This window comes from Ursus maritimus, unplaced genomic scaffold (genome assembly GCF_017311325.1).
Source record: "Ursus maritimus isolate PB19 unplaced genomic scaffold, ASM1731132v1 scaffold_23, whole genome shotgun sequence".
NCBI lineage: Eukaryota > Metazoa > Chordata > Mammalia > Carnivora > Ursidae > Ursus > Ursus maritimus.
In genome coordinates, this window is record NW_024424786.1 from 34,309,808 (window position 1) to 34,333,892 (window position 24,085).

At 56.5% G+C, this 24,085-nt stretch overlaps 1 protein-coding gene and 1 long non-coding RNA gene across 6 annotated transcripts; one reads left to right on the forward strand and one right to left on the reverse strand.

The window, feature by feature from the left end:
• Positions 1-22,216, reverse strand: SLC43A1 (solute carrier family 43 member 1). 5 transcript variants are annotated; one of them, XM_040639125.1, is made up of 16 exons: positions 22,129-22,216; positions 21,680-21,910; positions 20,180-20,346; positions 13,668-13,845; positions 13,501-13,556; positions 13,294-13,370; positions 10,895-10,987; positions 9,124-9,257; positions 8,065-8,243; positions 6,802-6,948; positions 6,672-6,707; positions 6,319-6,457; positions 3,805-3,946; positions 3,537-3,610; positions 1,866-1,989; positions 1-755 (listed from the first exon to the last, which is right to left on the reverse strand). In XM_040639125.1, the coding sequence occupies exons 3-16, from the start codon at positions 20,331-20,333 to the stop codon at positions 609-611; spliced, it is 1,680 nt and encodes a 559-aa protein (XP_040495059.1). In that variant the 5' UTR covers positions 20,334-20,346; positions 21,680-21,910; positions 22,129-22,216; the 3' UTR covers positions 1-608. The 5 variants fall into 5 exon arrangements, with proteins under 5 accessions (XP_040495059.1, XP_040495056.1, XP_040495057.1 ...); XM_040639122.1 differs by lacking the exon at positions 22,129-22,216 and having other exon boundaries at positions 21,657-21,823; XM_040639123.1 differs by lacking the exons at positions 21,680-21,910; positions 22,129-22,216 and adding an exon at positions 20,893-21,113.
• LOC121104771 lies at positions 20,571-24,083 on the forward strand. Its single transcript, XR_005837116.1, has 3 exons — positions 20,571-20,827; positions 22,417-22,499; positions 23,434-24,083. It is a non-coding gene; the product is annotated as an uncharacterized LOC121104771 (long non-coding RNA).
• Positions 24,084-24,085: the final 2 nt, after the last annotated feature.

The window sequence follows — 24,085 nt, forward strand, 5'->3', positions numbered from 1 at the left end:
TAGTCTCTCACTTCCCTTTTTATTTTTTCTCTAAGACCTGCAAAAAGCAGTACCAGGGAGGGAACCCGCCCTCCGGCCCCTGGAAGGGGCTTACCCCCCAAAACCCCATCCAAGACACAGCGAGCACCTCAGGCCCCTTTCCCCTGAGGGGAAGGTTGTTTCATACATACACGCCCACACACACATGCACGCATGTACACACGCACGCTCTGGGCATTGCATAGCTGGAACCCTAGGGGTAGCCTGTTTGCCTGTTTGTTGATCCCACAAGCCCCCCGGAGGCACCAGGAGGCAGGCCCCTAGGATGAAGGCCCAGGGAAAGGGCAGCCCCACATCCTGGTCTCCGCCAGTCTGAGAAGGAAGAAGGCCCAATCCTTCTAGCACAGGGGCTGTCTTCAGTCAATGGAGCATTGCTTTGGGGAAATTTTTTTTTAGGTGGTTTTTTTTTCCTTTTAGCAAGTCCCTACAAAAATAGAACTTCTCTTGGTATTTATAAATCCATGGCCCAGCTCTGTGCGTATGTTACAGGTAAAAAGCCACACGGGGCATTCCCTTTGGTTGCTGAGGCCTGGGCTGCCTGTCACCCAGGTCCCTTGGCTTCAAGAGGTCTACGCGGTCACCTCAGAGCTGCCGAGCACCTTCTTTGGGCCCTCCCAGTAGGTGGCGTACTCCCTCTGGAGCCGGGCACGGTAGTAGAAGAGGTAGGAAGGTAGCAGGAAGCCCAGGAGTGAGAAGAGCAGGAGACCCAGATTCACCTGGAGGGCAAGGAGAGAGAGAGACAAGAGTCAAGTAGGTACCCGTTTTCCCTCATCACCCTCAAGGACCCTCCTCAGCTTCCAACAGAGAGGAGGAGGCAGCCATTTTTGCTCCAGGTCCTGGGCCAGAATGATACACACAGCTAGCGCTGACTGTATTCAGTCACCGTTTCACCAATATCTAACGTTGGACAACCTCGTAAAGTATCAGAGCGCGGTCTGAACCCTGGCTAACGCCAGTGCCCACACAAGCTGGCGCCCTCCGGGGAGATACTGGGGAGTCTGGGCTGGTGCCCAAACCAGGGCACCTTCTGAGATGGGACCTTCTGGCCTGGGGACGTTGACGACCAGATCGCATTGAGGCTGGTGAGAAGAGGTTCGCAGGCGGTTAAAGGAGCCAAGGCATGGAGCCGGAGGACGGAAGGCCCAGGACAGTCGCCCTCTCACGGGCATGGCCTCAGTGCACAGCCTTCCCTGCATGACTCCCTGTGCGACTCGGGCACATGGCCTTGACTCCAAGTGCCTGTCAGGGCTGTCACGGCAAAGATGACGTGAGCAGAGTACACGGGGAGCTCAGCACCTCGTGCACACGCCATAAACCGTGACTGTCCTTTCTTCATCGCTCCGCTGGGAGAACAGTTATGGGACAGGTGGCCCCACGGGGCAGAGAGAGGACCAGCTCTGGGGAGGCAAGCGTGTGGGAGGTGGAAGGAAAAGCTGCCTAACCGTACCAGAGGCCGCTGCCCTGTCCTGAGGGTGCTGAGCTGAGAGGGTTCAGAGGAACCCCTTTGCAGAGGTGACGAGAGAGAGAGCATCCGCGCCCTGGGTGACACCGGCCTGCATCAGAACTGGGCCACTTCCCCAGGCACCTCGCACTTCTTTCAGAGCCCAGGGCAAGAGGCGCCGAGTCAGCAGGCTGGGGAATCTGCATTTTCCACACTCTGTGAGGGGCTGTGATGGGCAGCCAGCTTGGGAGACCCCCGACTAGAGACCTTCCGTCTGAGATACGAGTCAGGGATTCTGTCACATACAAGCCCCCCTCCCAGCCCCCACCTCCTCAGAAGCACCCTGGAAAGGGGGCTCCTCCCCCATGCCACCCCCAGTTCTCACCCAGAAGGGCTCTCCTTTCAAGGGTCCCACCATGGCCATGAAAAGTGGCTGCTGGAGCAGGGCGAACACAGCACTGATGAGGGACTGCAGGCCCGTCAGCGTCCCGAAGTGGTTGGAGGGGAACCTGTCAATGAGACAGGGGGGGGGGGCAGTCAGGAGGCAGGTGTGGCCCTCTCCCACCCAGGACCCCCCCGCCGACCCCCAGGCGCCGCTCTCTGTGAGGCAGGCGGGGTGGACTGGAAGAGCCTTAGTGACGTCAGGGCCACTAAGCTGGCTTCTGACACCTACTATCTCTGTGACAATAGCAAGTAATCCAACCTCTCCTCGACCTACTTCCTCCACTAATAACCCAGATAGCGCTGACCTCACTGGGCTGCTCATTTACTCTTTTGACAAGTATTCACCGCGCGGCCATGTGAAGGTGCAGGGACGTTCAACATTGAATGGAACAGAGAGTCCCGCCCTCGTAGAGGGGGCTTTCTGGTGGGGCAGGTGGCAGTTGGACAAGGAGCAGGATAAATGCCTAGAGCGTAGGCTGGTGATAAGAGCTAAGGAGAGAAATAGGGCAGAGAAAGCTGGTGTCAAGGGGTTGCCACCAGATGGCCAGCAGAGGCATCACTGACATGAGGACAACTGAGTCAGGACCTGGGGAAGGTGAGATAGCTGTGAGTCTTGCAGATATCTGGACGGAGAATGTTCCAGGAAGAGGGGACAGCAAGTGCCAACGCCCTGAGTAGGGAACACACTGGGGGTTTCTGAGGCATGACGTGGAGGGAGCGAGGGGGGAAGGGAAGGAAGAGAGCAGAGGGGTTCCTGGGGGCTGGACCTTGAGGGCCTGTTCAGTCATAACAAAGCCTCTGGCTTTTTCTGAGTGTGGCAGGAAGCCACGGAGTGACAGGAAAAGAATTATGTCCCAACAAGTGTCTCCAGCCGCCCCTGTGTTAAAAATAGGCCAAGGGAGGCAAGGGCAGGTGCCGGGGAGCCCGTGGGGAGCTGCTGCACTCAGCCGGGGCGGGGGGTGGCGGTGGGGACCCGGAGAGGGTTGCATTTGGGGTCTGTGGACGGGGAGCTGGCAGGACTGCTGGGGACTGGACATGGAGTGTGAGGAAGGTGAAGGAGATGGGGCTGTCCTCTGCTGACACCGGACAGGCGTCCTGCACCGCGCCTGCCCCTGAGGAAGCACCTGATAACGGTGACGACTCTGTCACCACGCACACCAGAGTCACTCAGCAGTGCCGGCAGTGGAAACCAGGGGGCGAGGGGAACGGGAACTGGGGGCTGCCCCAGATGGAGCAGGAGAGTTATAAGGCGGGCAAGTCCGGAGATTTCTAGAGGGCTGATGGGAGAGAGGAGAGCGGACAGAGGACCAAAGTATCATCAAACCGAGAATTTCGGCTTCTTCTCAGGCAGGACCTCCTGGCGCTAGAGCCAGCCAGCGGTGGGCCAGGCTGCCTTTGATAGAGGTGGGGGGGTGGGGGCCCACCGCCAGAGGGGCTCTGAGAGGGCGGCCCTCCAGACGGCCTCCTAGCCTCCCACCGACTGTGAGATGTCAGTCAGCACTCCAGGGAGGCTGGGGCATGAAGGGGTGTCCCGGCCCTTATGACTCTGCTCTGAGATTCTCTGGTTATGGGGGGAAAGCTCTGGAAGGCAGCTCAGCACGGGCCGACTCACACTGCAGCGTAGAGGCTGCCACAGGCTGAGTGGTAGAAACCTCGAACCATGGTGTGCAGGACGAAGGTCACAAACTGAAACCAAAAAGAGAGAGAGGGAAGAGGTGAAGAGCAGGTGTGGAGGCGGGAGGAAGGATGGGTAACTGAGCCCCTGACAACCCCGGGAAACAGACCCAGAGCATGAGAACCATGCTTCCTGGAAGGCAGGCGCTGGCTGAACTTTCTCCTCGGAGGGGTCCTGGGGGGCGGGGGAGGATGGAAGTCGGTACCTGGAGGTGTAGGCTGCTGATGAGGCAGGTGATGCCAAACCCCACCAGCAGGAAGTTGGTCAGGGTGAAGGCGTTGATGGCATTGGTGAGCTTCTGAATCTTGCGGTAGCGAGGTCTGGCAGACTTGGTGGCCACACCATCCCTGAGGAGGACGGGATGTCACTGGCTGCTGCCTCCCCCTCCCCAGCAGCGCCCTGGTTCCCGGGCTGGCCTCGCCTCTCCTGCTGTGCCTTTGACATGGGGGCGGCATTTCTCCAGCCCTGTGTTTCTCGAAGTGTGGCTCCCCCACCTAGGACCCCCGTATCACCTGGGGCCTTTGTTTAAAATGCAGATTCCGGGTTCCCACCCCCCACAATCTCAGGGGTGGGGCCCAGGGATCTGCATTTTGACAAATAGCCCAGGTATGTCTCACGCACACTGAAGTCTGAGACTCAAGGATGGGAAGGAAGGTGGAGAACCGGGAGCTCTCACATCATCTCCCTTTGGAAGCCCCTACAAAAGCGTCCCTGCCCACCAGCGTGGACACAAGGAGATGCTACTCTGGGGGACAGCAGCTTGGCCCCTGACTGTCCAACAAGCCCCACTCTGGCACCATTAAGGGCTCTGAGGGCTGCCCCAGGGGAGAGGTCAGTAGGCTGGGATGAGGACAGGCTGCCCGTCTATCCTAGACAGATGGCCCTGGCTTCAGGAGGCTGGGTGCCAGGGCTGGGCCACCAATGCTGGGGAGGGAAGCCCCTGGATTGTTTCTTAGACACCTTCCCTCCTATCCTCTCAGGAAAACATAAAAAGAACACATGCAATCAGAAAGCCCCAGTTCAAGACCCAACAGTGGTCTCCAGCCAACAAGATGGGCCTCAATGAGACCACATCTGGCTAGCCACACCCTGCGTCGTCCCCTCCCACACCGGACCGGTGACTCTGTGTGACCGACAGGACACGACGGAAGCGATGCTATGTCACTTGTGTGATTTCTCTGTGAAGGACACCAAGGTGTCTGTCTTGGTCTCCCTCCCTTAGGCCCCTGGCTCTGGGGGAAGCCAGCTGCCCTGTGGTGAGCAGCCCTATGGAGAGACCCGGGTGGGGAGGAGCCGAATCTTCTGCCAACAGCCATGTGAGTGAGCTCAGTAATGGATTCCCCCACCCTGGTCAACACCCCAGATATCTGTAGCCTTCGACGACAGCTGGACTGCAGACCCTGCTATGGTCTGAATGGCTGTGTCCCCCCGAAATTCGTATGCTGAAATCCTAATGCCCAACGTGATGATATTAGGAGGTGGGGCTCTGTGGGGTGACTAGGTCATGAGGGCAGAGCCCTCATCATGGGATTAGTGCCCTTATGAAGGAGGCCCCACAGAGTCCCTATTCCTTAGGCCACGTGAGGACACAGGGAGAAGTCTGCCACCCAGAAGAGGGCCCTCAACCACTGGCTCCCTGATCTGAGACTTCAGCTTCTAGAACTGTGAGAACTAAATTTCTATTGTTTTTCAGCTACCCAGTACGTGGTGTTTTGTTATACCAGCCCAAGCAGACTCAGACAGACGCTGAGCCAGAACCACCCAGCTAAGTCATTCCCAGATCCCTGACTCAGAAACTACATGAGACAATAAACCTTAGCTGTTTAAAGATGCCGAGCTTTGGGGTAATCTGTGATACAGCAGTCGATATCCGATACACCGACTCTCTCTCTTTCTAGCCACAAGAAGGCTGTAGGGTGTACCCTTTATAACATGGGTTCTAGAATCTGCTACTAAAAGCTGTGTGATAGGGGCGCCTGGGTGGTTCAGTCGGTTAAACGGCCAACGCTTGGTTTCAGCTCAGGTCACCATCTTTGGGTCCTGGGATTGAGCCCCATGTTAGGCTCCCTGCTTGAGTCTTTTTGAGATTCTCTCTCTCTGTCCCCCTCTCTGCTTGGGCCCTCGCTCTCTCTCAAATAAATAAATAAAAATAAAGATTTTATTTATTTATTTGAGAGAGAGCACCCGTGAGCACAAGTGGGGGGAGGGGCAGAGGGAGAGAGAAAAGCAGACTCCCTGCTCAGCAGGGAGCCCCCGGGCTTGACCCCAGGACCCTGAGATCACAACCTAAGCCGAAAACAAGAGTCAGATGCTTAACCAACAGGGCCACCCAGGTGCCCCAATAAATAAAAATCTTTAAAAAAATGAAATGAAATGAAATGAGTAAAATAAAATAAAATAAAATAAAATAAAATCTGTGTGATCTTGGGTAAGTTGCTTCACCTTTCTGTGTCTCAGCATCCTCATCTGTGAAATGAGGACACCATACCTACCTCAGACAGCTGTCGCAGGACTCAACAGGACAATGCAAGGTGCCTCATGCACAGTCAACACTTGAGGTGAGCTACACTTATTATCAAGCAAGCCGTGCACCCCCCGCCCTCAGTTTCCTCATCTGTAAAATGGGGAGAGGCTCCTGCTCTCCCAGCGCTCTGGGGACAATGAAATGAGATGCTGGATATGAAAGCGCAGAGAAAGTGACCATCCCTGTGCCGGTCACCTGGCGTCTCCGAGGGCGGTGCCCTCACTGGGGGCGTCCACACAGTCCTTGATCCGCCAGTCCATGATGTAGCCGATGAGAGGGCAGGTGAGAAGGCACAACAGCTGCATGGCCCCGAAGATGGAGGAGTAGAACCCAACTGGGCAGGACGGGGGGAGAAGAGGAGTCAGGGGCTGGCATGAGGGATGCCGGCAGCCCGGTGGGCACTGTTACCCACTTCCGGTGTAGAAGAGCGGGTGCCAGCATAGCCTCCCCCTGACCCCAGATTCTTCCATGCCCCGAACGCCCAGAGCTCTGAGGGTGGGCAGCGGTGGGGCGCGTGTGGGCCAGGGCCCCGATTTTCATCCCCCTACCTGTCTCTGCCACCTTTTTTCTCAGGATGTCCGTCTCTGATGGGGGGTGGGGAGAGAAGCCAGAGTGAGAGGAGCTCAGCAGGGGGACCCTCCTGTGCCCCCAGCCCCAGCGGGCTCGGCAGCACCTCACCGTGCTCCTGGCCCCCAGTCACGAGGTACTCCAGCATCTTGTTCATGGCCGCCATGTAGAAGATGACCCGCAACTGGGTCATGCCCATGGTGAGGAGGCTCCACAGGAAAACGGGGGAGCAGAGGCTCTGGCGGAAGGGGACGGACTCTGGGGAGACAGCAGAGGGCGCCCCTGAGCCTCCCGATCTTGCGTTTCCCTCTGGGTGTCCCAGCGGATGTGGTTCCAGAGGGGCTCTGACACTCACTGCGTGACGCTGGAGGGACTGGTTTCTTCAAAAAGGACTGTTCAGACTCACCGGCCTCCAGGTTCTTGCCCAGGTTTATAATGATTGCAACAGAACATTTTCAGGTGAGCTCTGGATGCCCACGCTGGTGTAGTAAGGGGAACTCTAGCTACTACTTAGTAAGCGCTTACGACGTGCTGCACACTCGACACATATCGTCCCATTTACTCAAGGAGTAAATGTACCTGCCATTGGTACATTCTACGGCTGAGGAAACTGAGGCCCAGAGCTCGATGACTTGCTCAAGCTCTAGGGGCTGGAAGCGGCAGGTTGCCCGCCTCATCCTGCCGCGAGGGGCCAGCAGCGGGGGTAACACCCTCACACCGGCACACCCTTGTGCCCCTGCCGGAGCTTCCACGTCCGTGAACCATTTAATCCTCACGATTCACTTCCCTGTTCAGCCGGTGTTATTCTTGCGAGTTTAGGAGATAAGGCAAGCCAGAGCAGGGCTACAGGATCTCCCCATGGCCTGCAGTGGGGGAGCCAGACTCAAACCCCCATCTCTTGACTCCAAGGCGGGTGCACCTTCCCCTAATCTGGGAACTGACCCCTCGGGAAGCGGCCCAGGCAGGTGGCTGCTGCTCCTCTTCCAGCCAGCAGGGGGAGCCAGCCAGCCGGGCGCTGGCGGGTCTAGCCTGGCAGTGGGCGGACCGAGCAGTACTTGAAGCCGTCTGCTCAGAGGGCTGCAGAGCCCTGATGAAACCAACCGCCCCACAGGCCTGGAGAGTCTGCCTCCTTCTGGAAGCTCCTCCCTCCCTCCTTCGCCGAGGAATCCAGCCTACTAGCCCTGAGTCTGCACTTGGAGAATTCTCTGAGCTCTGCTTTCCCCCCATTCTGTAAAAGGGGAGCAGGCCCCACCTACGCCATGGGGTGTGGAGAGAACACAAGGGGGAGAGAAGGAGCGTTTTGGATGAGGGCTCACTGAGCATGAGGACCCACCCTCTCTGTCCCCCAAGGCCGCCCCTTGACCAGACACTCACTCTCAGGACGGCTTTCTGAGGCACCACGCACATCCTGGGATGAGATGAAGACGTCGGCCCCCTCTTCCAGGCTGGGGGCCTTCTGGCTCAGCCGCTGGCCCACGATGGTCACGTGGGTGTAGAAGCGGTCACCTGTCACCTTGTGATCGAGGGCCAACCCGCTGAGCTTGATCTTCTTCCTGCCGGCGGCCGGGCCAGGGCATGTGGGAACCAATGATGCAGGGCCCACCCTCAACAGCTGGCCTCGCAGGGTCTGGCCCAGTCGGGCCCAGGGGTGCCGGGGCCCCCTTGACCTAGCACTGATGGACATGCCCTCTGCGTCCGTCACTCAGAGCCCCGGCCAGGGGCCAGCTTAGCACCCGGTAATGAAGGCTGGGTGCGTCGTGAGGCAACTTGGGCTGTTGCCATAGAGGCAGCATTAAGAATTCAGACTCCGGAGTCCGAGAGCCTGGTTCCAAGCTTTCCCTCGCCCCTCTTCAGTGGTGCGACCTTAAGAAAGTCACTTTATTCCCTGAGCCTGTTATTAATGGAGTTAATAACAGAAGCCATCATAGGACTGTCGAGAATGGTCCGAGAGCCATGGTAGTAGACACTAGATAAACATCAGCTTTTGACTGACACCCCGTGCGCATCCTTCTGGAGCATCACCCCGCCCACGCTGAACTGCTGGGGGCTGGGGAAAAGTTGGCATTTAGCTTGCCCTATAAAGGCTGGGGTATTTGAGTCTTCGTATTTCCCTCCTGGGACCCTACAGCACGAGGCACTCTTGCTGGGGTCCCTCCTTCTCTGATCCCACCCTCCAAACTCAGAAAGGATATTAACAGTGCCAGTCACCCTGTTCTGACCGCCTGTTATGCGCCATGTCTATTCAAACACTTGCGGGTGGGGAGGATCAAGCCCATTGTACAGATGAGAAAGCAGAGGCCATCTGCAAACGCAGGTCTCTCTGACGCCAAGGCTGATTCTGTGCCTTGCACTACCACTGCTGCCATTGCCCCCCACCCCACCCCCCCGGCCTGCCCATCTCTCAGCCCTCCACAGCCCTCCACAGCCACTCACGTGTAGTTGACTTCCTCAGGAGCAGGAAAGGCTTCGCCGGGCCAGTTGAGGGCACAGTTCAGAAAGATGAGACAGGCCAGGCCCGACCAGGTGAACATGATGACCATGAAGGACACGCCAGCGTCGTAGATCAGCTGTGGAAGGACAGGGAAGGCCCATGGGGGTGGCCGCCTGGCCCCACCTCTTCCTGCCCAAGGCAGAGCCCAGGCCCCCGTGGCCCGAGACAAGGTTTCTTCTACCCCATTCCTTGCGCCTAATTTGCAGATGGGGAAGCTGAGGCCAGAAGTGAAGAGTCAGACCCAGAAGACCCACCATCCTTTTCCTTTTTCACCCCAGCCCCCTAAAGAGGTGTGAAACAGTTCCCACAGGGAGCTGAAGTTGCTGGCCACAAGCACAAAAGGTCTTTGAAATCTCAATCACTATCTAAAAAAGTCTCACAGATCTGCCTACGAGTCCGCGTGCATGTTGGCTTTCACACGAAAATGCCATTTCATTTTATGTACAAAAGAGAAAAATCAATGTTCTAGGTTTCCCAGGCCTGTGTTTATCTTGCCCCTTCCTGGCACGTTCCCTGAGGGAAAGACAAACCCAAGGAGAGAAGCCTTATCTCTCCTTTCACAGGTGTTCCCAGGTACGACAACCGTGTGTGCGTGTGCGTGCGTGCGCGCGAGCGCATGTGCAAGGGCTCTGCCCAAGGCCTCCCCACCTCAGGACAAGTGGTTCTGAATTGATTGGGATTCTGTGCCAATAGGGAAGCCAGGTACATAGAGATGGTGTCCCTCCTCTTGTCCTCCCTGCCTGGGATGACTGACATTTGCTGTCGTTCCGCCCCGCCCCCCGCCCCGCCCCCGCTGGGGTCTGGCTCAGAGCTCCAGTGCTCCCTGGGAACATTTCTGCCCCTCCTCAGCCTGGGGCCTGGAGGCTCTTTCCTCCGTGGGGACAGGACAGAGCCTCAAAGAGAAGGGGGAACCTGCCACCCTCCATGCCTGGTGCTACCGGAACGCTGATGGGCACCCCCACCATGGTGCTCTCAAACTCCTTCCGGGATGCCGGGCAAGTGCCTTCTAAACTAACAAACGTGACTTCTCCAGGCGGAACCTGAAGGGCGAGCGATGGCCCAGGTGAAATCGCGCCTTGATGTCTTTGATATCAGAGGAAGAAATGAGGCCCCCAGCTAGAACTCAGGCCTTCCGGATCTGCTTCCACCAGGCAGACCTGTCCAGGCTCCAGCCCGGTGCAGACTACGTTCAGGACCCTGGACCCAAAGCAACCAGTCTCTCCAGGGCAGGAGAAGGAGAGTGGCCGGAAAGGCTGCTTGAGGCCAGAGAGGTCAAGGGCAATTGAATGCATTCGTGAAGGGGCTGGACTTGATTCTGTCAGTGAAGCAGGGCAGGTGTGTGAGCCAGGCTGCCAACTAAGATCATTCTAGAAGTCCTGTGAATGACACACTAGAGAGGGGGAAGGTCAGAGGCAGGGACACCATCTAGGAAGGCTTGAGCGTGCCCAGGAGAGAGGACGGAGGCCTGGCCTGGGACAGAGGAAAGGAGGCAAAACAGGGAGGTCAGACCTGCGGGTCAGAGGCAATGGCCAGGTTCTTCCCAGGACGCTTCAGTGCTTTGCCCCATCGTGGTGGGGACTGACCTCGGACCGGCAACAACAGGATCCTCAGACACGCCAGCCACTACTCACCCAGCCCCACCCAGTTTCTGCATTGAGGCAAAAAGAAAACCCAAGTGACCTCACTGCCCCCCACCCCAAATAGTCCCCATACCTTGATTCCCGGGAACGTGATGGCAGAAGAAGCGTAGGAGCCAATCATGAGAGCCATGAACGTGGACCGCAGGTTCCCAAACATGTTGGGCAGCTGAGGGAGGAAAGCAGCACCGGTGAGCCGGGGGACCCGGACGGCTACCCAGGGCGCCCCTTGCCCAGCCCCATGCGGTAAAGCCCGGATGCATCCAGCCGCGCAGCCCTCCAAGTGAGCTCCAGGAACACTAGCTCCGGGAGATGCAACAGAAAAGTATGAAGACAAAATCACAGTCGGAAACTAGCCAACACCCTCCTAGAGACACCCAATGCACTTTAACATCTGAAAGGTTCCGAGACATGCCCTCAAAGAAAAAAACTGGTCAGTTTTGCTTAACTGTCTGGGTTTCCCAAGTTAGTTGTTTATGGCTCCCTTCTATTGGGTGACGCCTCTTAATCACCCATGCAATGGGTGTTTAAGAAAAACTGATCTAGTGCAACCCATTTGACAGATAAGAAAACCAAGGCCCAGAGAGGGAGATAAATGAACTCCAGTTCACAGAGCTCGTTGATGACTTTCTCCCCTGTTCTGGGGATCGTTGCTCTCTTCCAGGCCCCAAGGCTGTGACCGTGGCTGGCTCTGGACTTAACTCTCCTGGTGACACCAAAGGCCCCAGTCTGCTGAGCCAGGACAAGTCATGGGAGGTGCCAGGGAGGTAGGGGTGGAACTAAAGGAGGGGCAGCGGCAGGCCAGGTGTCCAAGAGAGGCGGCTCTGACATGCAGAGCAGGCCCAGAATTCCCACCAGTAGAGAACTGATCAAACGTTCTGCTCACTGGCCCGAGCCAAGCCCTCTGGCGAGGAGAAAGCAAAGTCATGCTGCCCTTTGCGTACACCCCGCTCTGGCCCCACCATTCTCCCCAGGTCCACAGATCCCATGGCTGGGAAGGGCCTTAGATGCCATACCAAACTTCAACCCTCTCTACAGAGGGGATAACCCATGCCAAGAAGGGAACCTCAAATACCTTGGGGAAGGAAGATAGTAAACACGGAGAACGGAGTCCTCCACCAACTTCCAAGCGGCTATGAAAAGGGGGCGAGACCAAGCTGATCCTCACTGGGGCAGAGGCTTCCCTGACACCCAGTTATCTGCAAGGCACGCCGCCAAGGACGCGGGGGGGAAAGTGCCAGGGCCGGAGAGCGCCCCCCGCCCCAGGGTCCCCGGGCGTTGTCTCCGCCCATCAAGGCGCGCCCGGGGGCACGGCGGGAGGCCGACCTGGCTAACCCGGGCTGCGGGGCTGGGCAGCACTGGCTGTCCCGGCTCGGGTCTGTCCTGGCGGGCTTGGGCAGAGGCCCGGGGCGGGGGCGGGGGCGGGGGCGGGGGCGGGGCGGGCGCCGGGCCCTGCCATTGGCTGGAGATTACTGGCGGCGGGGCAGGGGGAGGAGCGGCGGGCGGCGGGGCGGTGGGCAGAGCCGCCTGGGCGGGCCGGGGCAGGGTCCGAGGTTGGGTGCCGCGCAGCGCGGGGCTGGGCACGGGAGGGAAGGGATCGAGGGCCTGAGCCAAGCCGCACAGCGTGGAGAAGGGGCTGCGCAGGGGGGCGGGGAGGCAGGGATCCGCTTCCTTGGAGAGTTGTGAAATGTCCCAGGCTGGAATTAAAGGCGGCTGCTGGGTGAGGTGAAATTCAGCCAAAAACACCCAGTTTGGCGGTCAGGACGGGTCAGGAATAAACAGCCTGAGTCTGGTCCAGCCAGGAACCCCTCCCCCACCACACACTCAGAGGCCTTTAACCCTTACACTCACTACCATCCATAAACATATACACTTCAGAGCAACACACATGTAAGAGGTCGAGTCACGCGAAAAAGCGGTCTCTGTAGGTCCGGCCCGGTCCAGCGCCGGCGACTTCACACGGTTTCACCTAACACACTCCCAAATACTCTGGCGGACACGCGCCCTTCCCCAACGAGAGCATCACACAATACACACCGTGGCAAACACACACACCAGCTGCTCCTCCCCTGTCACCATCTATCACGACACGCAGTTTTATTTTCTTTCCAGCACTTATGACTACTGACATAATTTATGAGTTTACTTGTTTGGGGGCGGGGGGGGTTGCCTGTTCCCTCAGCCCCCCCAAACAGAAGCTCCAGGAAGGTGAGGAAGTTGGCAGTCTGTTTGTGCTGTGGCCGCGGTGCCTAGAACGGAGGCCGGCAGACATGACGTGCTCCGGACACACGCAGCCCAACATCCACACTCACACTCTGTCGCGCCCCCACATGCACAGCCTCACACCCACCCTTAGCTGCAGCCTACACACTTCCAGACACGCACATGCCCCCCCACCCCCTCTCCCCCTCACTCACCTCTACCCCCACCCCACTCCTGGGTGCCCTGTTGCCAAGTGGGGCCTGTCACACTCACCGTGAGTGAAGAGAACGTTAGGCAGATGCCACCAAAGCCATTCAGGGACAGCGCCAGGAATATCAACGGAGACAGAACTGGGAAGGGGAGAGGGATGGGTGAGGGCATCTGGGGAGCCGTGGGAGGCCAAGGAAGGGGCTGGGGGCAGAAGATCCACCTGCACCCCACCCATTTTCTTGTGGGTGCACGAGAGGCCAAACAGCTCACCTCTGGTGTCCCGAGAGGCCAGGGCCATGAGGGCACAGGACGCAGCGAAGCTGGCGCTGTGGAGACCCAGGGAAGGCGGGAGAGTTGCCTGTGAGCGCTCCGAGCCTCCCCTCCCCCTGCAGCGGCAGCCCCTGCCTTCTGGCCCCCCACCACCCAGTCCGCCTCACCTGCCCACCAGCCGCGTGGGCCGGGGCCCGAAGCGGTCCATGAGGATCCCCAGCGGCAGGGTGGTGGCGCTGAGCACAAAGGAGCCGATGGTGAAGCCCAGGTTGAGCATCTCTTCCTGGCCGTCACAGCTCAGCCACTTGCGCTGCTCGTCCTGTGTGACGTTGGTGGTGTTCTCAGCTGAGGGGACAAGGGCAGGCTCAGCACGGCGGCAGGAGCCGCCAGGCGCGGGAGAGAAGGGCTGGGGGTCGGGGCTCCTGAGTTCAAATCCCATGCTTGTGACTTCCTGCCAGCCTGGCGACTTTGCGGGGGGCCCAAAGTCCTATCTGCTCTGCCGAGGACTCGTCCTCCAGGTAAAGTGCCAACTTGGAGTCATGACCAGTCAATGGTGGGGGAAGGAGGGCGATTCTCTTCACTCAGTGCTCACTGAGCCACGAGGTGGGGCTACTCCCTGCCCCCTGTTTGTTGCCTAGGCATCACGGCCAAGGCCGCACTCGGGGTGCACCTGCAGGGCAGACCAACCAGGGTCTGAATTCCCACCACCGTCCCTACGTGCTGGGCAACCTTGAACAAGTCACTGCCTCCCTCTGAGCCACAGGCCCCTAGCCTGTGAAAGGGAGCAGAGGAGACCTCACCCATGGGTTCCTCAGGAGAGTCAGCTGGGGAAGGTGCGCTCGGCACAGGGCCTGGCCCAGAGAAGGTTCTCCGGAAGCAGCTGACACGGGTGGGTGGTGGCCCTCCAGGGGGTCACGATGTGGCCAGCCTCTTCTCTGGGTGCTGGGGATCCCACAGTGAATAAAAACGGAAGCTCTCGTCTCGTGGGGCTTATATTAGATACCAAACAAGTAAACAAACGAACATTGATTTAAAGAGTGACAGGTGCTGTTGGGGCACCTGGCTGATTCAGTCAGCAACTCCCAGCCGCGCCGTTTCTTACAGGCAGGCTTCCATTCAGACTCAAGACAGTCTCCAAGGCCAGCACTCTTCCATCCCCCACAGGACCCCTCGGTCCTGAACGCAGCTTCCCGAGCCTGTGCTGGCCCTGGCGAGGAGAGGTGTTCCTCCGTCCGGGGAGCATGCCAGCCCCGTGGACGGCTAATGATCAAGGTCGCTTAGTGCATCAGTATGTCTGGTTTATCAATCAGCCTCTTGTGAGCCTGGCTGGTGTGAGCTAGCTCCTGAGGCCTGATCACTCTGAGAGTTGCCTAAAGCCAGACTTCTTGGATAAAGCCAGCCCAAGCTGCAAAGACTCCTTCGAACTCTATCCGTGCCAATTACAACAGAAGAGGCCGTCGAAATCCAATGGCCCCACTTGTATAGACAAGTAAAGTGAGGCATGGGGTGGGACAGGGAAGATGTATTGAGTTAGTGGCAGAGCTGAAGCCTTAGGAAAAAATGTGTTTCCCAAACTGTGGCATGCATAGCGTGTGGGGCGCTCAAGATGGGCTGGGGTACAGGGGGTGGATTTTGATGTTTCATAGTTATTAGTCATTTCAATATGCATCAGAAACACACATACATACACATACACATGTGCGTGTATTGGAAAAATGTATGCATGTGTGTATATGTACATTAGAAACATGCATACGCTTTCCAATATATTCACATATGTATGTGTGTCTATGTGTGTGTTTCCGATACATATAGATACATATATGTGTAGGTATTAAGCACATATATGTGTGTCGTGTGTGTGTATATGTGTGGGTAAGGACAATCAAACCCAAGATTCCAAGGATATTACACTTCAAATTTAGGCTAGTTTTTCTAAACGGATTGGTTTAAAAGGAAGCGTTAAGTAAATAGTACCTGTGACACAGAAAAGGTGAAATCATGAGGGTGAACTACAAGCGACCAGGTCTGTGAAGCACTGGCATGGTTAAACACTCCCCCTCTAGCACCAGGCAGAGCACGTTCAAATCCTGGCTTCACCGGCTGTGCTGTGGAAACTCTGAGACTCTGTTAGCCCATCTGGGAAGCGGGGATAGCGGTGGGGCGCAAGCCCCTTAGAGGCTGGCTGGCTTGAGGATTGCCGCACGCAAACACTCACAGAATGATCCCATTTACTTAGTCTCCCGGGTCGGCGGGCCCCTCCTCACACCCTGATGCTTCACTTTCCTGCAGTCGACGGTCACATTCTCCGAAACACCTGTAGGATCGGGCTCTAGCTGCTCGTCTCATCTACGGCAGGACCGCCCCCAGTGAACCCAAAGCTAAAGGAGGCTGGAGATGTCTACACTTTTCCCATGAGGACCAGGAGACAGATCGTAGAGTCAGCTCTGGGGTTGAATCCTCATTCCGCTCCTTACTAGCTGTGTGACCTCAAGCAAGTTACTTAGCCGCTCTGAGCTTCAGGTTTCTCCTCCACAAAATGTGTTAATAATAATATCTAGATCACAGATCTGCTGAGGACTGAAGACCTAACTAGCAAACAGCAAAGGCCTGATGAACTTTAGGTGTTGTTTTATTGTCTTGGCACTTTAGCTGGATACACAATATGTGTTAAATTGAATTGCCCCTGCCTGAATTCTGAGTAACAGAGCTCTCTTCAACTGTGACACCCCTAGAGGTGGTTCGACCACCCACCCCAGGACACACCTCCAGGGATCCCCCCAAAGACGGGGACCCCAAGGCCGACACTAGTGAACACCTCGATCATGAACTCCACATTTGTTAACCGGCATCGTTTGGTCCTCACATCATTGCTCTGCGGGAAGAAGGATGAAGGGCATCTACTCTGTTTTGCAGACTTAGAAGCGGAGATCCAGAGAGGACGGGTGACTTGCCTAAAGTCACACAGCAAATGGCAGCAAAACTGGTCCAGCACGTAATAACGCCTCCCCCCCTTGGTCCACATGCTTGCTGTCATCTCATTTTCACAGCAGTCCCCCGGGGTAGGGATGATTGGTCCCATTTTACATACAGGGTAACTGAGATATTCAGAAACTGAAGTAAACACCTGAAATAAGCCAAGCGACACACAGAGTTGGAAGCCATGCTGCCTGGCTCTTTCCACACAGTGTGGGGACACACATTCCCAGTCTGATCCTGTGTTCTTGTGAATGTGGCTTCAGGAAGCAGAAAACAGGGGCACCTGGGTGGCTCAGTCAGTAGGGCGTCTGCTTTTCTGCTCAGGTCCCAATCGCGGGGTCCTGGGCTCAGGGCTCCCTGCTCAGCTGGAGAGTCTGCTTCTCCCTCTCCCTCTGCTCCTCCCCCCACTTGTGCTCTCTCGCTCTCATGCTCTCTCCTCTCTCTCTCAAAGAAATGAAATAAATTTTTTTTTAATGTTTAAAAGAAAGCAGAAAATAAGTGCTTTTGATAGGGCTGCATGACTGAGGCAGAAGAGGGTACAGCACCCCCAATCAGCCTGATGGCTCAAGGATTTAGGCTGAGTCACTTGAAGGAAGGAGAGCTGGGGGAAGAGAGATGTGCTGTGCCTTGCTTTTCACGAGTGGACAAAGACGGTGTGAGAAAGAAGGAGGGTTCGCTCTGGTCACCTCTAGTGAGCCCAGACAACTGGGCTCAGACACACTCACTTCTGAACAGCTCAACACACCAGCTGAACACCTCACACCACATACAGAACTTACCCCACGTGGACCCAAGATCTGTAACTATAAAAACTCTTAGAAGAAAACACAGGCATAAATCTTTACCGACCACAGGTTGGGCAAGGATTTCTTAAACGTGACACCAGAACACAAACGGCAAAGAAAAGGATAGATTAGACTTCATCAATGTTAAAAAAACTTCTGTGCTCCCAAGGACACCACAAAGAATGTGAGAAGACCATCACGGGGCAGGGGGGGTGGGGGGGTGGGCAAAATTTTGCAAATCAAAGATCTCTCAAGGGACTTGTATCTAGAATATAAAGAACTCTCACAACTCAATGATAAAAAAGCAAATAACCCAACTTAAAAGTGGCCAAAGGAACTGAACAGACATTTCTCCAAAGAAGATATACCAAGGGCCAAGAAACACACGACAGGATGCTCACCATCGTTAGCCATTGGGGAACTGCAAATCAAAACCATAAGAAGGTAATATTTGTATCCACTGGAATGGCTACAATAAAAAAAAGACAAGCAATCCTCAGCGTGGGCAAGGATGTGGAGACCCTGGAAACCTTTACGCCGCTGGTGGGAATGGAAAATGGCGCAGCCACTGCGAGAAACAGTCTAGCGGTTTCTCAAAATGTTCAGCGTAGAGTTACTATCTGACCTAGCAACTCTACTCCTCGGTAAATACCTAAGAGGAAGGAAAGCCTATGTCCGCACAAAAATTTGTACCGAAGCGTTTACAGGAGTATTCATAATGGCCAAAAAGTGGAAACAAATGCCTATCAGCTCATGAATGGATAAATACGTGGTCGATCCATACAGTGGAGTACTATTCAGCAATGGGAAGAAACCAAGTCCTGACACCGGCTACAACACGGGTCAACCCTGAAAACATCAGGCTAAGTGAAAAAAGGCCAGTCACAAAAGACCAGATTATAAGATGCCATTTATGTGAAATATTCAGAACAGCTCCTATCATTTTTTTTTTAAAGATTTTATTTATTTATTCGACAGAGATAGAGACAGCCAGCGAGAGAGGGAACACAAGCAGGGGGAGTGGGAGAGGAAGAAGCAGGCTCACAGCGGAAGAGCCTGATGTGGGGCTCGATCCCAGATCGCCGGGATCACGCCCTGAGCCGAAGGCAGACGCTTAACCGCTGTGCCACCCAGGCGCCCCAGAACAGCTCCTATCATTGATGCGTAAAATCAGGATACTACAGAGTGCTAGACAAGGGAGGGCTCCTCAAAGCCTCCCATCATTGGGAAGGCCAAATTCTTCAACGGAAGAGCTGAAGAGATTAAAGGGGAGCGGTGGCTGTGTCCTGGTAGCTTGAAGCCCCAGGGAGTGGGGTGTTCGGGGGGAGGTTTACTAAATGGTAACAAGTGCTTTAAAAAAAAAAATGTTTCTGTCCTAGGTAAACTGAGGCACCGCTAATAGGTATAGGATTACTTTCCAGGGTAAAGAAAATGTCCTAAAATTGATTATGGTGATGGTTGCATAGCTTATTAAACTGTACACTTCAGGGGCGCCTGGGTGGCTCAGTCGGTTAAGCAGCTGCCTTCGGCCTAGGTCATGATTCCAGGGTCTGGGGATCAAGCCCCGAGTTGGGCTCCCTGCTCAGCAGAGAGTCTGCTTCTCCCCCTCCCTCTGCTCCTCCCCTCTGCTCCTGCTCTCTCATTCTCGCTCTCTCAAGTAAATACATAAATAAAATCTTTAAAAAATTTGTAGGCGCGCCTGGGTGGCACAGTGGTTAAGCTTCTGCCTTCAGCTCAGGGCGTGATCCTGGAGTTGTGGGATCGAGCCCCACATCAGGCTCCTCCGCTATGAGCCTGCTTCTTCCTCTCCCACTCCCCCTGCTTGTGTTCCCTCTCTTGCTGGCTGTCTCTATCTCTGTCAAATAAATAAATAAAATCTTTTAAAAAAATAAATAAATAAATAAATAATTTTAAAAAATAAAAAATCTGTATACTTTAAATGGGTGAATTGTAAGATATACGACTTAGATCTTAATAAAGCTTTCACACGTGTTTTTTAAAAGCACAGGTAGAGGGATGGGCAGCAAAAGGGAAGCAGGAGTTTGGGGGTGATGGAAATATCCTAAATATTGATTGTGGTGGGTGACGGTTCCTGAGGCACACATTTGTCAAGTCTCACCAAATGTGTGATGGAGATTAATCTTCGATAAAGTTGATTACAAAAAACCCCCAAAGAAACAGGAAGAGTAGGTCAGGAAGGAGCTACAGGATGGGCAGTGGCAAGCATCAAAAACGCGAGGTGACAAAGAGCAGGACCTCTACAATCTTCAGGGTAAACAACTCAGAGGGGACCTGGACTCCTCCCCTCCTCTCAGAAGCCTTAGAATTCCTACTTCCTCATTAGGGGCCCCTCACAGGAAGCCAAAGGAATTGAAATGGAAAACACGCTCCCTCCACAATGCCTGGCTTATTAACCTTGTGCAGATGGGTGATTTGAACACCTGGGGCCTCAAAGTCCTAGAAAAGGACGGGCACAGACCTGTTAAGTTCAAGCGCACTTTGTAGGGGTTCCTTTGTCTTGGTTAGCCTTACAGAAGCCCTGGTTAAAAAAAAAAAATCCCTCACCCAGCTAGGTGCAGCAGCTCTCCTTCTAGGGGTTTCCATCTTGCTCTAGCTAGACCTGAGGCTGCCAAAGACTTAGGACTCCGCCGGTCAGTCCTGGGGTCTCAATAGCCAGCAGGATACCTGGCATTCGGTGAAGACTGGATTAGATAAACGAGGTAGAGCAGGCAGAACGCCACCCATCCTCCAGATGAAGGGTGAAGAGGTCAAGAAGTGGGGCTGTCCAACTCCCGCCAGTGTTCCGTCTTAAGCAGCCCTGCTTTCTGTCCCCTGGGCCACCTGTTCTTTTCTAACTTCCACCTTGCCCTTCTGCTGCCCCTCCCCCAGCCGGACTTGCCCCTCCTCGGGCATACCTGAGCACAAGATGGAATAGAAGCCCTCCTCCTTGAGCATGATCAGCAGGGAGCCCCAGCCCAGGAGCACAGCTGAGAAGAAGAGGTTCTCCAGCACCGCCGTGCAGGCCATCCACCAGCGCCTCCGGTACGCCTGCTGCAGCGTGGGGGCCATGCTGGCCGCGAGCCTGCACAGGAACACAGCGCTGAGCGAGGGGACTCCCCCTCAGTGGCCCCCGGGAAGGGTCTCGCATCCTGATGGCTCCCGAGTCCCCTCGAGCCAGCCCGGGAAGACCCCAGGGCCCCGGGCTTCCCGGCGGGTGCCTCCAACCTGGCTCTGGGCGCACTGGCAGTGCCAGGGGTTCACGCGGCGCCGGGCTCCCGCCAGGCCACTATTGGAAACAAGGAAGGTCCTGTGCGAGTGCATGCAACCTATTCCTGGCGCGCGGCCGGGCTCTTCCCCCCCGGGCCAGAACGCGCGGAGCCCGGCTGCCCGCGCCCAAACCCGCACTTCCCCAAGCCCGCAAAGGTCAGCAAGGGGCAGAGCGCGCTCTGAAGGCACCGCTGGCCAGTATCCGGCCGCCCGCTCCAGGAAGGACCCCCAGAAGCAAGCAGGAGGAAAGGGAAGTCTGGGGCTCGCCTAAGACCCCCCCCCTTCCTGCTGCCGGGGTAAGACCACTCCTCTGCTCTGGGGCCGGGCCCCCGCCAGCCCTCCGCCCTCCCCCTTTCCGCACCGGGCGACCCGTGTCCCTGCAGTCTCTCGGTCCTGGCCAACAGCTGCCACGTGGATGGGGACCTAGGGCGGGTCGGGACGCCCCTCACTCGCTCGGCGGGGCGCGGGCCACCACGCGGCGCGCATCCGCGCCAGCCCGCGCTCTCGGGCCGGGCAAGGGGGCTAGCGCTCCGGCAGGAAGTCCCGAGGCCGCTGACTTTATAAGGGCAGTCGTGGCGGATGGGCCAGCGGGCCGGCGGCGGGCGGGTGTGTTTACCAGAGGGAGGCGAGGAGCCCGAGCTCCCCCCGCCGCGGCCGCCGCCACCACCGTGGGAGGAGACGGGACGCGGGCGGCGCGGGGGCGGGGAGCGGCAGGGGGGAGACGGATACCGCCGAGAGGAGAGGGACGGGGAAGGGCAAGAGGGGGAAGGGCAAGAGGGAGGGGCGGAGGACACCAGCTGCGGCTCCCCGGGCCTCAGTGCCCTCATCTGTGAAATGGGGCTCTGGGTTCCCGCGCGCCCGCGGGTCCGTTCAAACTCCGACAAGATTGTTGCTCCAAACTGAGGAAGTGCAGCCGAGCCGGCCGAGAGGAAGAGGGGAGTCCGAGGGGCCCGGAGGGAAGGGGAGGGAGGGGCACGCCTGGAGAGACGCGACAGTGCGCCGCGGGGCCCACGGGCTCGGGCAGCGGGTTTTTCTTGGGGACCCCGAGAGTGTCGGTGGGAGCCGGTCCGGGGGGCTCTCAGCGGACCCGCAGCTAGGGACCCCCTACCCACACCCGCTGCTCACCTCTGGTCTGGGGGCAAACGCACCTCCCGCAGCCGCGGACGCGACGCCTTGGGGAGCGCAGCGCCTTCGGGGCGCGTCCACACTCGGCGTCAGCTGTCCCGCCGGCCCAGCTGCGAACCGCACCAGCGCTCGGACTTCTCTGCGCGCCGGGGCCGGGCCGCCTCGGAGACTCAGCGCCCCAGTCTGGTGTTCTTGCCTCCTCTGTCCCCTCGGATGAAGTCGGGGGGCTGGGAACCCGCCGGGCACCCGGGATCCTTGAGGTGGGGCATAGACCAAGTGGATCCACTGAGTTAAGCGTTGTATTTACACTCGTCCCGGACTGCGCCCCGAGGTAGGGGCGGGGGCTCCCTTTTCTTCCCCTCCCCCTAGGTCGAGTTTCACGCGCACGTGACTCGCCCTCTGGTCCCCAGATTCTCTCCCCCGGCACACGCCCCAGCACCTAATATTTCCACCCTCACCCCCTCACCCCTACCCTCTCCCTTGAGCCCCCCAGACGAATTGGGCAGCGCCCTTTGTATCCTTGGTCAAAACAGAGAACGACTCAGCTGGAGCGGACTGGCCACGATGCAAGGGCGGGCTTGGGTGGGGTTTTGAACTGTGCAGTTGGGAGTAGTGTTTTCCAAGAAGCAGAATGACACGGGTTTCCTTGGGGTTAGTCAGCTGGAGGTCTGCATCTGGACTTTGAAAGTGACTGGCCTGAATTACCTTAGGCAAGCTGCTTAACCTCTCTGAGCCTCGGTTTCCTCCTCTGTAAATTCAGGTAACTACCTAATGAAGGAGGCGGGAGGTGAAGGATGGAATTGGGGATTGCGGTGCAGCGCAAATGCTGAGCTCAGTAACACAGTAAGTGTTCATTGTTATTGCTATGGCTATTGTTGTTGTTGTTGTTGTTGTTATTTCTGAAGACCTGGTGATAGGATGCTTCCAGGCACTTCCTGACTCCTCCCCGAGCCTCAGTTTTCTTCTCTGTAAAATAGGAGGTGTGCGTTAATGAGATGAGGCAAAGGCCAGTCAATACGGATGTGAGCTTAACACAGTGTGTTAAGAGTGAGCGGTGATACCCAGAAAGCTCTGTGGCAATGTCAGCAACGGCCCAGGAAGACCTCAGACACGAGGGGATCCCTGAACAGTTAAGCCACCAAGCCAAGAGAGGAACTCGCATTTGCTGAGTGATACCAAATGCTGGGCCCTTGCCAAACAAGAACTATGAAATCCTCCAAACACCATGAGCTTATCTTAACCTCACAGCTTTTCGCAGGGGGAGGAGGCTAGCAGCTGGCACCTGGAACGTGGGGAGTGGAGGCAGGATGCAAAGTCAGATCTTTTAAGTGTGGCCCTTTCCAGTCCTCCAGGCCAGGAGGACGAGCAAGAGCAAAGGCTTAGCAGCGAGAAAAGCACAAGGAGCTCTCTCTGGCAGGAGCACGGTGTCAGGCCCTGCTGGTTTCACCTCTTAAAATTCATGACTGGCTCCCAGAAGTTCCAGATCAAGGTCAAACACCTTCGCTTAACACAAGGTGCCCTAGAAGAAGGGTTCTGACCCCAAACAGTCATGGATCCCCTTGAGACTACAATATACGGTGTTATGAGTCCGCTCCCTGTGAAAACGCATGTGTGACCATGAGCACACACACACACACACGTCTCCACATTCCAGTGTCAGGGTTCTGTGGGCCCCTCCATGGGATGGGCTTTAGGGGTCCATGGGCCTATATGGCTTTAATGCTTGCCCTTCTTCATCCCCAACACGTTTCCACATTTTCCGCTTGTGGACTGTCAGCTCCGTGAGGGCGAGGGCCTGGTCTGCTGTGTTCCCTGCTGGATCCCCGGCACCTAGAACGGCCGCTAGCACCCAAGAGGTCCTCAGCAAGCACCTGTGGAATGACGTGTGAAGCCAGCTGGTTTCATACCTCCTTGCCTTTGCACCTGCTCTTCCTTTCTGTGGGCACGACAGATGGCCCTTTTCGTTTCTCATGTACTCCTCCTTCACAACTCACCTCAAGTTTTACCCTTTTCTGGAAGCTGTCTGGTCTCCTAAGCTGGGTTAGGGGCCCTGCCCACGTACTCCCCAAAACACTAATCTGATCTCCACGGAAGCTCTCACAGTGACCCTGACTCATTGGTTTAGTTGTCTGCCTCCTCCCCGTGAGCTATGAATCTCTTGGGGGCCACAGCCACGGGGTAGGTGCAGGCCTGCCACCTATCCCGGCACCTGGCATGTAATGAGCCCCTGGTAAACATTTGCTGAATAAATCAAAGGGAGTGGGTGGGACATGAAGTTCATGAAAAAGTAAGCTAGGGTCAGTCTGGAATGACCTCTACGAGGCCGAGCATTTCCAGCGTTGTGAGATGGCCGACAGGAGCTCCTGAATTGTGTTTGATTGTTTTCTTCGTTTTTTTTTTTTCCCTCTTCCTTTCTTTCCTTTTCTTTT